Source organism: Hypanus sabinus, chromosome 1, assembly GCF_030144855.1.
Source record: "Hypanus sabinus isolate sHypSab1 chromosome 1, sHypSab1.hap1, whole genome shotgun sequence".
Taxonomy (NCBI): Eukaryota; Metazoa; Chordata; class Chondrichthyes; order Myliobatiformes; family Dasyatidae; genus Hypanus; species Hypanus sabinus.
In genome coordinates this window covers 111,048,049-111,064,801 of record NC_082706.1, presented here as the reverse complement: position 1 = coordinate 111,064,801, position 16,753 = coordinate 111,048,049, and the positions used below count along the sequence as shown (strand labels likewise).

The 16,753-nt window shown below is 41.5% G+C and overlaps 1 protein-coding gene and 1 long non-coding RNA gene across 2 annotated transcripts; both read right to left on the bottom strand.

Annotated features, from left to right (window-relative positions):
* Positions 1 to 237: 237 nt before the first annotated feature.
* On the bottom strand, positions 238 to 8,179 carry LOC132403816 (xin actin-binding repeat-containing protein 1-like; the record flags this gene model as incomplete). The annotated part of the gene is made up of 2 exons (XM_059987567.1): positions 238 to 3,288; positions 3,376 to 8,179. Coding segments are annotated over 2 exons (7,605 nt in total), but the record flags the coding sequence as incomplete, so codon positions are not given.
* Positions 8,180 to 8,185: 6 nt separating this feature from the next.
* On the bottom strand, positions 8,186 to 15,903 carry LOC132378362 (uncharacterized). Its single transcript, XR_009507009.1, has 3 exons — positions 15,819 to 15,903; positions 10,634 to 10,688; positions 8,186 to 8,206 (listed from the first exon to the last, which is right to left on the bottom strand). It is a non-coding gene; the product is annotated as an uncharacterized LOC132378362 (long non-coding RNA).
* Between the last annotated feature and the right edge of the window lie 850 nt (positions 15,904 to 16,753).

The window sequence follows — 16,753 nt, the reverse complement described above, 5'->3', positions numbered from 1 at the left end:
ATTTAGAGTTAAAATTACATGCCACAGATTTTAACTTCAATACAATATCAAATCTAGTCTCTGAAGACCGGGAAAATTTTCAATAAATCTCAGTTCTCTGGTTCTCAAACATTAATCAGTCAGATGATGCATTTTTCTATACCTTTCTAGAATGTTGATACTGTTTTTGTTTCAGTTTGACAATTGCAAAAAGTTAACATTTAGTATGAATCCTTTGTTAGCAATGATTCTGCTTTGGCAGCCCAAAGATGAGCATGTTATCCTGTCTTCATAGAAGCTGACCTTGCAATCTATATGCTTATTTTTGTTCATTTATCAGTTTCAACATGCATTTTATTCTCCCCATCTGTTTCTTAGATTGGTTGTAGTTGTATGTTAAAGGATTGCAGCATCACTTCAATCTCTTTGCTGAACTGGGATTCTCAATAGAAAGAAACAAGCCTACATTTTCCTCGATGTTAGGTCGTGAATCTTCAGCAGCCCTTGTCTAACTCTGCAGATGTCTATTAAGAAGGGGCGAAGCAACAACATCATACCTAGGTAGTGCTTGAACTACTTCATATGTCGATGACGTTGTTGACTCAGACTGCTTTGTGACAGTGGTTGAGGTTTTTGACGTGATAATTTTGTTCCCAAAACGATCGATTTCTTCATATTTTTCCATGATGGTCTTTGTACCAACTATTTCACCTTCATCAGGGCCTGTCTTGAATTCCACAACACTTTTGCTTCTCTGAGGCACTGGGCTCTGAGTTCTATCAACAACGTTGGTTTTAAATCCACTCAAAGAGATGCAACCTGTAGGTGAGTTGGTCACATTGTCACTGCCTTTAACAATATTGCTTTCCTTTCTGCTTGTTTGAATGAACTCATTGCTGGCACCTTTTTGTACAAATTCCTTTCTTGGCACTGAATGATGTTTTGGTAACTCGGTTTGTTTGCTGGCACTTTTGTATCCATTGCAAAGAAAGAAACCATTGCAATCATCAACGGTCGTCACTTTTGCAGAACAGGGTGAGACAGCTTGATTTTGAGGCGAGGGTGTAAAGGACTCGATCTCAAGTTCTGAGGCAGATGTTTTTGTTTTCAAAGGACCTGCAGGTTTTCTAACTGCTGATTCAATGGAAATGTAGGAAGGAGATGATGGAGAGCCCACGCGAGCGGAAACAAGTGGACTATCCAACGATGGCCTGGCTTGATCCAGTGACTTTTCTAACTGTTCTTTGTGTGCATGATATTCTTTCAATTGCATGGTCTTCTCTGAGCTTGATTTGCTGGAGGCCAAACTGATTTTCTTGATATTACCAGGAGCAGTGGAGTTTGTGGCAGCTCCCAGTGACTCTCCAAATAAACCAGAGAGCCCTGCAATGTCAGACTCTGATTTCAGGTTGGAGACTGAGTACAGGGCTTTCTTAATAGATTCCTCAATATGTAGTAACTTTGCCAATGTCTGCTCTTTCAGATACGTTATCTCTGCACTTGCCCTTTCAAGATCTTCAAACACAAGTTCCACTGAAGACAAACTTTCTGCTTCATCTTTGACTATCCTAGGCTGATTCTGCATCTCATCCTTTTGGCTGCCAATTGCTTTAAGTTGCTTTACCCCATTATTCTTAGGCACCACCCACTCAGGCACATTCTCAAATAAACTCTTCAGACCTTTCACATCAACTTTAAAAGTCTCCTCTTCAAATTCTTTAACTCTAGTCAATATTTTCTGCAATTCTTCTCGTTTCTTTAGGTTTTCAAAGATCTCCATTGCTGCCTTCACATTTCCTCTCATTATCTCCTCCTTGTGAACAGATAACCTTTTTCTGCGGTCATCCTCTGTCTCTTCACATTGTTGTTGGTCCTCGCGCATGACAACTGCATCTGGCCTTGGGCTGTGCTGCTGTTGGTTCAACAACACCTGTTGGTCATTTGCAGCTAGTGCTTGGTTACTAAACCTATGCTGGTTGGAGCACCCCTGACATTGGACAGTCTGACTCTCTGATAGTTCAAATGAAGCTTTGACTGGCTGTTGGTGATGTGACTTTGCACTCAGTTGTGCTTGTTGGTGACACTGTGGGGCAATGATCCTGGCTGAGGTTTTTGGTGACACAGTTTTACCTTTCTTTGATAAATTAGATCTATCCTCAGTCATTGTCAGATTCTTTTCTGGGCTGTGCGGCAGGCCAATTTGAGTAAAATTTGGCTTGTTTTGGGTACCAAGTGTTCGGGCAGCAGATTCCATTCCCTGAAACATTTCAGTGCTTGCTGTGCTTTCTTTTGAACAGGACTGCGTGAACCGCTGGACTTCCGCTGCAGCACTCTGTGGGTTAGGTATCACTTCTGGCTCTCTTGTCATGGAGACGTTGGTGCAGTCAAGACTTCCAGTGGAGTTTCTTACTCTCTGCTGCATTTCTTGCGCTGGTATATTTGATACTGGGTGAATTACCATTGCATTTAACTTGCTCTGTTCTTCCTTTTCTTTCCTGTATTTCTCCTCTGCCAACTGCAAAGGAGTTTTCATTACCTTGGTGTAAGAAGCCATTGTGGTGGATTTTTCTTCCAAATGAAGCTGTTCATGTTGCCTTTCTGGCTCCATTTCTTGACACTTTGATGGAGTGGTAGTTACTGGTGGAAGTGATGCCCTTGTAGGTTTTACTGGAGGTGATCTGCACACAACTGGAGGTAATGGGTTGGACTTGGACATGGCTGATGCATAGTTCCTTGCTGGAGGGGTTTGACTTGGAACAGCATGGATTGCTTGCAAATGTTCTGGCTTAGGAGGCAGAGCAGGTTTCCTACCCTGCACTGGCATGTGTCTTGGTGGGACTGAAGGTGGCTTTGGTGCAATAGATGGTTGATCTGCAATGTTTTGCTCCTTCACCTTGAGTGGAAGTAGTGGAGGAGATTGCGACGAAGCTGAATTTCTCACTGCAGGTAGACTTGTCTGGTTTAAAGGAAGATGGCCACAAGCTTTGTTCGACGGTACAGTGGACTGTGTCACTGGAACTGCAGAAGGAAACTCAGCATCAGACTGTGGTAGTGAAATCTGATTACAAACAGTTCTAACACCACTCTTCTTTTGGTCACGTGAACGTGACTGGCCCGCTGTTCTATATATCATGGCGGCTTTAAAATCGCCTTTGGATACGTTCATATTAGCTTTTCCTAGGGATTGAAGAGCTGCCTGCAAATTACCTCTGACCACCTCATCTTTCTCAACAGATTTTTGCTCTGTCACTGAATCCTTTAAAGCTTCTATAGTTGACTTTATGTCTCCCTTGACAATTATTTCCTGATCTGCCACTGCCCGATCTTCCTTCTCTAAGGTATTGAACAAGTGTTGACCATGAGACAGCACTTGTTCTGAGGCAGCTCTTACTTCACCTCTGCTGCTCTGAACTATGTCAGTTAAGTGTTCACATTTCTGACTTTCACTTGAGCAAGCCACAAACGACACAAGTCCTTCCGTTCCCACAGAGGCACTGACCTGAAGACTATCCTGTTGGCTCTTTGGTTGTTGGTACTGCTTGACAGTCACTTGGGTACTTGCTTGATGTCTTGATACTGCACTGCTTTGCTGTTGTGTGGAGATCTCAGTGTGCTTTTTTGTCTCTTTCTCCAGTGTATTCCTGAATTGATTGCCTTGGTGACAATGTTGCAGAGTTTCTGTTGTACTTTGTGATTTCCTCTGGAAATGTTCTTGCACCCTAGATTTCTGCTGTATGCTATGTGCTTCGGCAGTAACTTCTCTGAGGTTCTCCATTGCTGTCTGAAGGTCCCGACCTGTGGCATTTACTGCGTCCACCTTAGAAACTGTAATGGAGGCTTCACTTCGTGAGCAAAACCTGGGTTCTGTACACTTGCTTATTCTTGCTTTTTTCTTATCACATATTGACTCCTGCAGCAGGTCCTTCACATTACCACAAGGAGCATCTTCCATAGCCGGGATTTTTGTTTGGTGTTTTACATTCTCCAGTGACTGCATCTTGGTTTTAACATCACCAGGTGCAATTTCATCTTTCAATCCTGCATTTGCAGCCTGCCCAAAGGTCTGATGAGCATAACTGATATCAGCACCCAATGCACCATCTTTCTGAGTAACAGCTTGCCCTCGCGGTGCTTCTGTTAAAAAGTATTTTTTGGTTCCTTGAACATCTCCTGGCACAATATCAGCAACTGTCTTTTCAATTTGGCATCTACTCTCTGTCAGGTTTCTTATGGCACCTTCAACATCACCACGTACAATCTCCTTTTCCTGAGAGGAAACATCAGGATTGTCAGAATCCTCCTGCGAGTCTTTGAGATAGTCCAGTGTCCCAGATTCAATGCATGTTGTGTAAAGCTGTACATTTCCTCTTTCATTTTTCTCACGTTTTACTGTTGATGTTGTCTGCTGCTGAGTTGAAGCAAGAAGACTATTAATTGTAGACTTGACGTCTCCTTTGATTGTCCCATTTTCAACCTCCACAATTTGGGGCCAGTTAACGAGAGAATAGATAGTAATCTGAGCAATTCCCTTGTCAGTTTCTTGAATCAAAATTCCTTGTTTCATTTTACTGTCTTCCATTAAAAAGCTCGAAATTGTACGAGTGCTTTCTTCTTTAACAATCTTTTCATTAATATTAACTTCTGACTGGCCAAAAAGCTGAATCTTACTTTGAGAAATCCTTCCGTTTTCATCTTCCTTCAGCATGATACCTTCAGAATGAAGGGATTCCTTCCTTTGAAGTAGCTGCATCAGAATTCTCTGCATGTTTCCACCTATAACCTCTTCTTTGAGAATATGTGGATCATTCTGACTCATCAGTTGATATTTGGCCATTTTTAGAATGCCTGTCTCACTTGATTCAATAATAAGTCCCCTTGACTTGATGGCTCCAGCATTGATGAGGGTTTCCAAGCTTGTATGGATATTTTGTTCTGTCATCTTGGTACTTTCTGTGCTACATTGTGAAAGAATGAATGTGTCTAAAGGCGTTGTTTCAAACAACCATGTTGTGGTCTTCACGTCTGCACAAGCCACTTCCTCCTTGGTTTCTTTGTCAATTGAAAAGTCTGAATCTTTTAGGCTGTCCAATGGTTGGGACTCAAACAGCCAAGTACATCTCTTCACATCCCCCTTCTGTATATCTTCTCGTTGGACTGTCGTTGTACTTGTGGTTTCTTCAGTTTCTCCCTTCAAGCAGTCAATGGGCATGTTTTCAAACAGCCAAGTTGACGTCCTGACATCTCCACTCTGAACATCACGGACACTAACCATCCTCACATATCTCTGGCTTGCTCGCTGCCCTTCGAAGAGCTGCTTGTTTGCTTGGACGTCTCCTCCCTGGACCTCATCCACTACCTTTATCCTCGGCTGTGCCTCGTCTCTGATGGAATCCAAAGGCTGTGTCTCAAATTTCCAGCGGGCCGCTGTCACATCTCCTTTGTGCACATCTTCCTGTGTGACTGCTCTGATCACAAATACCTCATCCACTGGCCTGATGGTATCCAATGGTTTTGTCTCAAAGAGCCACCTGGTTCCTCTTACATCACCCTTCATGATCTCCTCTTTCTTTGCTGTAGTAACTTCGTGATACTGGCCTTCCTTATCCCGAAGTGCATAGAGGGGTTGTGTTTCAAACAGCATGGTGCATGACTTCACATCACCCTTGGCAACAGTTTCTTCCTCTGTTGAATGCAACTCCTTCATATCAGTGTCCTCTTTTATTTGGTCCAGTGAATACGTCTCAAAAACAAACCTTTTGCCACCAACATCGCCCCCCTTTACGTCAGTGATTGTACTCTTGGGTATTGCATCTTCAGGCGTTTCTTTAATGGAGCTAATTGGGCAGTTTTCAAAGAGCCAAGTGAACTTGTGTACACAGCCTGATTCTGGCTGTGTGCCATCCATTTCTGAGGATGTGAAGCTATTTCTCTTCTCTTCCGTGTCGCCTATTTCACTGAGTGAAGTGCTCTGATAAATTTCTTTCACTCTTGACACCTTCCCAGACTGGACGTCCACCTCGCTTGTGTACCTCATGTTCTGAGCTGCATTAAATTCCCCAACAAGATTTCCACATTGTTCTGTTTCAAACAGATATCTTTTAGTCTTCACATCAACCCCTTTAACATCATCTATCTGCATGGTGTGGATTTTTAGGTGTTGCTCTTCATTCTCATTGATGCTGTCCAGTGCTTGTGTTTCAAAGAGCCAAGTGCATGATTTGACATCACCTTTCGGTTGCGTTTCACAATCTTGCTTAACTTCAGCTTTTTCATACAAAGCATCCATTGGCTGTGTTTCAAACAGCCACCTACATGTCCTCACATCACCTTTCACTAAATCTTCTTTTTCAGAGGTCTGATTTTCTGTTTTGTTGACATTCGCGTGGATTACATCAAGTGGCTGTGTTTCAAATAGCCACCTTGTTGTCTCCATGTTGTTGGATCGGATCTCCTCTTTGGTGATGCCTTTAACCAATTCCACATTTTGTGTACCTTCATCAAACTGATCCAGGCGGCGGGTTTCAAACATCCACTTATAGTGTTTGACATCTCCACTAATGACTTGCTCTCGGCTTACTGTCTTGACTTGATGACAGTGGCCTGCGCCATCCATGATAGCATAAAGGGGGACAGTTTCAAAGAGAGCTCTGTTCTCATTTACATTTCCAGCCAAGACTTCTACATGATCCCCAATTGAGATTTCATCTGAATTTTTAATGCAATCGAGGGGAAGCGTTTCAAAAAGACACTTGTAAGCTTTGACATCTCCCTTCTGTATCTCCAATGTGTCGCTGCTTTTAGAAGTGTCATGTTGCTCCTTGTTGATGCTGTCTATAGAGCAGCTTTCAAACACGTGAGTCTTATGCTTCACATCTCCCTTTTCTTCTTCTGTCATAACTCTTTTCAATTGTCCAACTTCAAAGCTGTCTTTCAGGACTTCCATTGGCTGAGTCTCAAACAACCAAAGAGTGGAGTTCACATTTCCTCCAATTATTGGTTCCTTAGCAAGCTCTTCGGGTGGACTTTCTTTTAATGAGTCAAGAGGTTGAGTTTCAAAAAGCCAGCATTTCTGATTTACATCTCCACCTTCTATCACCCTAACGCTGGCTTTACTGTCCGACTCCTCAGTCTGCTCTTTGATGGTGTCCAAGGCCTGTGTTTCAAAGAGCCATCGCGTTTTGCCAACACTTCCTCCCTGTTGTGTCCCTTCCAGGGAGATGCCTCGAATAATTTTCATCTTTGAGAAATCTCTGTTAATGCTACTGAGGGGCTGTGTTTCAAATAGCCACCGAGTGCTTTGCACATTACCACTCTGTTGGATTTCTTCTCTGCAGATAGATTTGATCTGGTGGATATTGCCAGCAGTATCACGAATGGCACACAGTGGCTCTGTCTCAAAAAGCTTCACGGTTCTGTTCACATCCCCTTTCACCTCTTGTACTTCTGAACGCAGTTGTAATAAGCTGCTTTCTTCCATTGAGTTGCTCCGTCCCAAGTCACACAATGGATGAGTTTCAAATAATAGCTTGGTACCTCTGACATCTCCTTTTTGTAATGGTTCCTTCAGAACTGCTTCTTGTAGATCATTGTCTTTGGAGTAGATTTTATTCAGGGAATCCATTGGCTGAGTTTCAAACAGCCACAAAGCAGTGCGGACATCACCCTTTGTTTGCTCTTTGGCAACACCAGAATTCACAGAAAATTCAGAGTGTTGGGAACTGATGGCATCTATTGTTTGGTTTTCAAACTTCCATGATGTGCTCCTCACATCTCCACTGAGGATGGCTTCCTCTTCCTTCATCTTCTTGGTAGCTTGGTGATCTCCAATTGTGTCCAGTGGCCAGTTATCAAATATCCAGCGCATGGACTGGACCTCGCTTTGAAGTGCAGCATCACTGTTGCCATGGACACCAGCTGTTAAGGCTGCAGCCACGCGTTCAGCATCCAGCACTTCTGCCCAATCCTCAGTGACCACCTCCTGCAAATTTTTCCTTAGCTCCGGGTGCATGTGCTTATATAGCCTCTTCAGTTCATTAATTTGCCGTTGCTGATGGAACTTGACAAAGGTCTGACGTTGAGGGGGTGGGATTTTTGGAGTCTGCTCTTTCATTGTTACATTTGGCTTGGTGGAAGCTTCAAGCAGATCAGGAGGTGGTGGTGGTAAAAATTCATCCTCCGTGGTCTTGCTCACTTCCGATGATTGGATCCTGTCCAAGTTCTGAGCCATCTTTAGTAAAATAAGGTTACAGGTGAGGATTCATCAGCAAGGGTGCTTGCTTCATGCAATGTGGTTTAGTGGTAATCAAAATGTAATTCAAATGGTTAGTTATGAACAACTTAAAATGGATTTTCAGAAGAAGAATTATTGAACCTTCACCAGTTGTGTTGGCAGAAAACACACAAAGTGAGTTGGTGAGAGAGGAGCATCAATACACAGCACACAGTCCTCAGCTTTATCAAAACTCAGGAGAACATCCTCACATTACAGAAAGCAGCACAGCATGTTATTAAAAAAAGTCAGACAACACAAAAGCAGGTGCTTCAACCCACCGAACCCAGCTTAACCACCAACTCATCTTGTTCTGCTCTACCCTCATCCTCATCAGCTCCTCCAGAATCCACCACTCACCTACACTCCAGGGACAAATTACCTTGCAAGTCACATAACATTGGGATGTGGAAGAAAGCCAGGTGCAGTTGGAGAAAACCCACACTGTCACGGGGGTGATGTGCAAACACCACAAATCCTGGCTGAGATCGGGATTGAAACAGAATGCTGAGGTTTGAGGCTGCGGCTTTAAAAGCTGTGCTGCCCCTAGACTTTCCCTCAATGAACAAGACACACAGAAAGGGTGAATGTGACATATTCCAGTCAAGGCTGCTTAAATTTATATAAAAATGGCAGTGACTGTGGGCATGGTTATCTTTGCAATGTATTTATGTATCTGATCTTCAGAATTAAGTAAATGTATTGGAAAGCTTAAGAGAACAATGGCAAATATTTCTGGAATATTCTGGAACTGATCTGTAATGAGACACCCAGCATTAAACACAAGTTGATCAACAAGAATTTTCATTATATTCTGGTTTTAACAAAACAATACCAGATAAAGTATCAACATGACACATCAGGAAATGTTGTTGGAGATGATAAACTTGACCAAAGAAGAATATTTCAAGACAAGGATAGAAAACAAGAGTGGGGCAGAGAATTTAGGGCAAGAATTTTAGAGATTCGGGCCTTGGTTCCCAGTGGTGGAATAAGTAATTTAAAAATAAATGAGGAAGAGCAAGAATTAGAGCAAAGATATCTTACAGCCAGAGAGAGTTGGAGGAGATCACAGAAACTGAGGGATGAGATAATTGAAATACAGAGCACTGTTATAGATCAGCCAATTACTACAAATGATCTCAGCATTTTTTTTAGCCAACCTTCCTCCCAATAAAATCACATGCCAAAAAAGCATATTTCAAGGGTTGATGACCAGTGAGCTTGGGTTATTTGCCAGTCAGTGGAATATTCCATCTCCCCAATGGCTTTTGCAACACAATATTAGAACACAGTTAGAAAGCTTGTGTCAATAGCCTTTTGATCACAATAATCTCCTATTCTTTTAAAATATTGCTAAGTCATTCACTGCAAATTTCACACATAAACAAGCATACTTCCAAATCAAAATACACAAATTTTCACATTAAAGAACACATCATCTCTTGCAATCTTAGTTAGCATGTGATTTTAATATGATTTGTCAATTTGAACAGCAAAAGGATGGGCAATAGTGTCAATTGCAGTGCATCAAATAAGTGATCTTGACTAGGGTGAGGAATTGGTGAATGTTGTTCATTGCTAATGCAATATTAAGAAAAAGAGTCTTTAACTCTAGTTCGTTGGTATTTTTCTTTATGCTGAATGGCAGCAAGACATAGAGCTGGTTTACTGAAATGGGCTTAACTGCATTAACCAATATCCAAAGATTAAGATTGGATACTATTTTTTTTGATGGAGGTTGAAGTGAATCAGTGATAGCTTATAAGTAATAAAAATAGTGGTAAAACAGTATCCTCTCAGATTTACACAAAATCACCAAGGGCTGGAACTACAGTCTGCAGATGTATTAGCTAACATTGTTAAGGATTAATAGCAACATAAATGTAAATTGTTAAGTCTGCCTTCCTCTTAAGGATATTCAACAATCAAGACCAAAAGATTCATCCAAAAATAAGTACCCTTGCACTTTCAATATTTATAGAAAGTGTTAAACATGAAAACAGAAGAAAGCAAATTGATGAGGTGGACCATACTGGGCCTCTATCCTGAAGCTGTGGGTAAAGTCTGCTGCATTTGATCCCCCCCACCCCCACCCCCCCGGCACCTACCTCCCAGTAGAGAATGGAAATTTGGAAGAATTCTGCAAGTGTTGGGGGTGGGGGGTGGAAGAAGGAAGAACGGTCACTGATAGGAAATGATTGTGCAATGTGCTTTTTTGATATAATATTAATAGTGGTGTGACAACTGGTTGGCTTAGAGCAGAACAACAAGTGGGACCTAGTGGAAGCCAAATTTAGGTAAGAAATAAAGAAATAAAGTGTTGAGCACTCGGACAGTCAAAAACAATCAATTTCAGCAGCATCAAACACAGCCTTTTCTTACCTCTATCTGCTGAGGCCTTTTTACTGCTTGTCAAGTATTATCAAGAAGTAATGTTCTAAAATAAATCAAAAGCATTTCATAATTTAGACAAGAATAGGTTCTGCAAATCTGCTGAAAAGACAGAAAGCCTATACAGGCATAAACAGTGGAGCAAACATTCTCATCTTGATTAAATAGTGGTTAGATCAAAAGCAATGTACTACATTTATTTCTAACAAAACGTGGTGAACTTGAAATGTTAACTGCTTCTCTCTCTACAGACACTGCCAGACCTGCTGCACACTTCCAGCTTTTTGTGTTTTCACTGTATTTGGTTTTACTTACCAGAAATTCAGGAAGGTTTTTGTGACAGTGCAAAAGAGATTTACTGGAATAATTCCAAAGATGAAGGAATTTCAGCTTCAGAATTAGGTTGTTGTTATCTCTCTAACAAATCTCAAAAGAGAACAAAGTTATGGTGAGGGAAATGGAGAGAAACTATTGTCATCAGCAGAAGGTTTTAGGACTAAGTCCATGTGCAATGTTGATTTCTAATCTAGAAAGAACATACGAGAACATACATGCAGAGTAACATACAAGAAATATGACCAGCTTTGAAAAGTGTTTCTTGTTCATTGAATGTTTATCCCAGTCTGCACATGATGAAATATTTGCATCTGTTTACAGCATAGCTTTCCATGAACAAGCACCTTCAGCATATCATCCAGCTCCTTGTCTGCAGTATGGTTGTTGCAGTATCTTTCTTTTTATAAGAGTGATAGAGTTGTACAGGATGGAAACAGGCATTTTGTCCCACCTGGTCCCCATCAACCAGATGCTCCATCCAAGCTAGTCCCATTTGACAGCATATGGACAAAAACCTTGTAAACCTTTCCAATCCATGTTTCTGTCCAACTGTCTACTAAAATTTGTTATTGTACCTACTTCAACCACTTCCTCTGGCAGCTGATTCCTAATAGATAGTGTCCTTTGTTTAAAAAAATATTGCCCTCAAGTTTTCTTAAATCACTTACCTGTTACCTTAAACATATATTCCCTATTTTTTGATTTCCCAACACTAGGGGAAAAGACTGAGTACCTTTACCCTATTTATGCCACTCATGATTTCATACAGCTCTAGGAGCTCACCTCCCAGTCTAATTCTAGCCCAACCAAACTCTCCCTATAACGAAATCCTGGCAGCATCCTTGTAAATCTGTCTGTACTCTTACCAGTTTTAATACATCTTTCCTATAACAGGGTGACCCAAACGGAACAGAATACTCCAAGTGTAGCCTTGTCAATGTCTTCTACAACACTATCATGACCTCCCAAATATTATTCTTAATGCCCTGACTTATAGAGGCCAGCATGACAAAAGTCTGCTTCTCCACCTGTTTACCTGCGAATCCACTTTCAGTGTACCTTGTACTTGTACTCTGAGCTCCCTCTGATCTGCAATGCTCCTAGGCCCTGTGAAAGTCCAAAGTGCAATACCTGATACTGAGTTGAACTGCATTTACCATTCCTTGGCCACTCACTTAGCTGATCATGATCCTGCTGTTGTGCATGCGATTCTCTTTCTGGCTTCACTCCGAGTGGTCTTTTTGCACTCACAACGGCCATATCTGGACTTCTTGTAGGATTCAGGATTGTCCGTCTCGAATGCCATGGATATGGCACACTGTGAATCTCCTGGTTCTTCCAGGGCTTCTGGTTTCGGAAGACTCAACGTGTTCTCAAAGGCACATGTCAAGGTCTGGGAGAAGTCAGTGACAGCCCTGGCATATTCCCTCAGATTCAAAGATGAATCCCAGAATATAGTCCAGTTCCACTGAATCTTGTAAATACTCCTCTGCTTCCTGGAGTTTTGCTGACCCCATCCCTGTACTGCAGTCCCCAGTCTCTGCCTATGTGCCAGCAGTAATGGTTCTTTCTACTCACGAAAGACACTATTTTGTTCCTTATTCTGAATAAAAGTCTTTATCAATCAATCTATTCTGCTTTTTGTCTCTTTTCTAATTTTATGCTTCAGTCCAATTGAATCCATTACTTTTAATTTTGCTAACAATATGGTGTGGTACTTTATCAACACCTTTAGGAAACTCATATAGTCAATGTCAATCATACTACTTTCAATGTTTTGAAAACAGCAAGTCAGCCCTTAGAGTTTGATGAGTGATAGTGGTGTGACATGATCAAGGATCAATTTTAATATCACAAAGAAGAGTGTGCTGCTCTAATTCTGCAGTGCCCCACACCTTCCAGTAGGTGGCAGGAGTGTATTAAGTAAGGATATGCACCCACCATCCAGTTCAGAACAACACACACAAAATGCTGGTAGAACACAGCAGGCCAGGCAGCATCTATGAGGAGAAGCGCTGTTGCCGTTTCGGGCCAAGACCCTTCGTCAGGACATTGTTCGAATTTCCAGCACCCGCAGATTTCCTCATGTTTGATCCAGTTCAGAAGTCATTTTAGTGTTGATCAGAAACTGCCCAGAACCGTAGAAACTAAATCTATCTGTTTCATTCTATGCTGAGCTTCCAAAGAACTGCCACTAGTTGAGCAAACATTGACCAGAATCAAGTGGAAGATTAATAAACCACTTCAGATAAAAAACAAAAACAGATAAAAATAGCATGGCAGGAATGTATATACTGTGTTTAACAAATACCATTGAATCAGTTCCTTAAAGGGGCACAAGTTGTCCTTGTGGGAGATATTTAACTAACGTGTAGTTTGATTAGCATGCTTCTAAAATCCAAAATCCAGCCCTGTTAAAGTATGAGGTGCTCTTGCCTGATGCAAACTTAACCATTGTGCCTGATATAGTGTGCAACGTAACCAGTTCACCCTCACGAGTAGCACAATGGAGTGAAACTTGCAATTATTTAGTGTCTTCTTAAAACACTTTGTAGTCAATTAATTATTATGAGCTACATATAATTATTTCTGGGGTACCTTTTTCAGGAGTATCGAATGAATTACAAAAAAAATGATATATAAGTTGAGAAGGCAAAACTACAGCGTGTTTTATTGCAGCTGTTCATCTTGGATTTTGGTTCCAATCGCTTTTTAAAAAAAATGTCAATGTGCTAAGAACTCCGGAGATCCTCAGAAGGAGGGACACAGATCACTAAAATGTTGCGGTTTGATACAAAAAATATAAATTAGACGTGTCTTCCCTGAAATTGGGGTTATTGTGTGTTGGAATTTTGATAAATTGGCGAACTATTTCCAGTGATCTAGCAGAAGGTGTCGTTTGAAATTACAATTGGGCTTAGGGTCAGTATGGGCCAGTTGTGCTGAAGGGCCCATTTGTGTGTTGATGACTCTCTGAGGATGAAAAAAAAATGAGCAAGAGGAGGCCATTCAGCTCTTTAAAGCTGCCTCAGTATGATCATGACTGGTCTGTCCTGGGCCTCATCTCCTCTTCTGAGCCAGATCCACATTGCCCTCCATTTGCTATTTTTTTCCTACTTTCAGTATTTCCAAACACTTGGACTTCAGAATCCTCTGGAGCTGAAAATGCCAGAGATTCACAATCCTCCGGGCAAACTTAAGCTGTATATTGTGTCCCTTCTTTCAAAACTCTAAATTATTGGAACCAATATTGAATTGAATTCAATATATACCCCGTCATGTCCTTGAAGGACATTGTATTTTTTAATAAAAGCACCTCTCATTCTTCTGAACTTCAATGAGTATAAATCAAATTTCTTTAGAAAACGAAGCACACCATGTCTGTATGCAGCAAAACCCAGACAACATTCAGGCATAAGCTGTTAAGTGACAAATACCATTTGCACCACAAAAATGTAGGCAATAATGATCTCCAACAAGGGACTTTTGACATTCAGCTGCATCACCTTCACTGCACTCCCCCTTTCAATATCCTAGAGGGTGGTTACTAACCAGAAACTCATATAGAATTCCAAGATAAATATGACGACAAGATAAAAGGCTGGTATTCCTGTGGAGATTAACTCAGCTCCTGACACACCTAACTATTTGAATCATCGACAAGGTGCAAGACAGGAGTGTTTTCCACTTATTTAGATGAGTACAACTACATTAATTCTCATGAAGCTCAGCACCATCCAGGACAAAGCAACTGGACTGATGCCCCATCCACCCGTGGCACATAGTGAATGTACTATGTACCATCTACAAAATAAATGAACCCCAATTACCCACCTAGCGACTCTGGCAGAACCTTCCAAATTATGAAGAAGGGGAGCATTGCTATCTACACGTTCCCCTCCAAATCACACGTCACCTTGATTTGAAAATAAATCGCCATTCATTCATCAATACTGGGTTGAGATCCTTAAATGCCCCACCCAATAACACGACAATAACACGAATAACTTCATCAGCAGGACTCGAAGAGTTCCGTAAGGTGGTCTAGCACCACCTTTTCAAAGGCATTAAGGGACAGGCAATAAATGCTGATCCCAGATTCTGAGAAATGATGAGTCAGCTGATTCAAGGGAGGTTAAAAGGCTTTTTTTAAACATAATGAGAGACAGATACAGTATGTAAAAATCTCTTTCATGTTAAGAAGTGGATTCTAGCTGATCAATAATTTAAATTTTGACTTTTGGTATATAAAGATATTAAGAAATATGGAGTCAAGTGGGTTAAGGTACAGGCCAGCCATGATCTCATTGAACAGCACCAATGAAGGTGAATAACCCCCATCCTTCGCCCCACACTCCATTCTTATTCTACCTTATGCCTACTGTGGTCCAACCCAGCTTTCACATTCATATTTTTAGACCAATTTCAATTTCACAACTTGAATGGGTGTATTTAACATGAATCACATATCTAGATATGTAAATAAATAAGGAAGATCCTTATTGCTTCCCAACTGCAGCCTTGAATCTACCTGGTTAATTTTCTCAGCTCTTTTTGAAATCTTTAGTGCAGTTTCTTAACTCTCCTCTTTACCAAACAGAAATCCCAAATACTTAATTTCCCCATTTTATTTTAAAGAACCATCACAAACTTCCTGTTAGTAAGTCTAAGAATCCTCTAAGCAATGTTTAATAAAACAGGTTCCCTTTTAAGAATACAAGCCAGAGCTGCTCACTGTGTTCCCTTGACCTCCATGGCTATGACTGAGAAAGAAAATGAATGGAATGCTGAATACTTCACTCAGGGGTCTGCTTCAGATTTAGACAGATAGATGGCTGACCTTTCTCTGACAGGGATGACCTCTTGTTCCAACAGTGGCTGGTTATTTCTCTTTGGTGTCCTCAGATTCAACAATCTCTCCTCATCTGCAAAAGAAAAAGCCCTTATTATCAAAGTTCAATTTTTTTTTACAAGCATTGCTCCTAAAATGCTAATATTACTAATGTAAACACAAGAGATCCGCAGATGCTCAAAATCTAGAGCAACACACACAAAACACTGGAAGAACACAGCAGGTCAGACACTATCTATGGAAATTAATAAACTGTCTATGTTTTGGACCAAGTCCCTTCTCCGTGACTAGAATGGTAGGGGGAAGATGCCAGAATAAAAATGTGAGGGGGAAGGGAAGGAGGACAAGCTAGAAGGTGATAGGGGAAGCAAGGTGGGTGGGGAGGGGAGGGGGATGAAGTCAGAAGCTGGGAGGTGATAGGTGGAAAAGGCAAAGAGCAGGAGAAGAAGGAATTTGATACAAGAGAAGAGTGGACCATGTGAGAAATGGAAGGAGGAGGGGCATCAATGGGAGATGGTAGACAGATGAGGAGAAGAGACAAGAGGCCAGTGGGGAATAGAAGAAGGAAGGGGGATAGAAAAGAAAATACTGGGAGGAGAAATCAAGTTGGAAGCTAGCCTGAAGGAATACGAGGAGTTGCTCCTCCAGCCTGAGAGTGGTCTCATCATGGCAGAAGAGGAGGCCATGAAACAGGAATAGGAATTAAAATGGTTGGCCACTGGGAACTTCTACTTTTTGTGAATTGAGCTGAGGTGCTCAACAAAGCAGCACCCCAACTTATATCGAGTCTCACCAACATAGAGATGACACATCAGGATAGAGTAGATGACCCCAGCAGGCCTCACCGGGAGGGATTACTGGGGTCTCTGAATGGAGGTGAATGGGCAGGGGTCACATTTCTGCTGCTTGCAGGGACACACGCC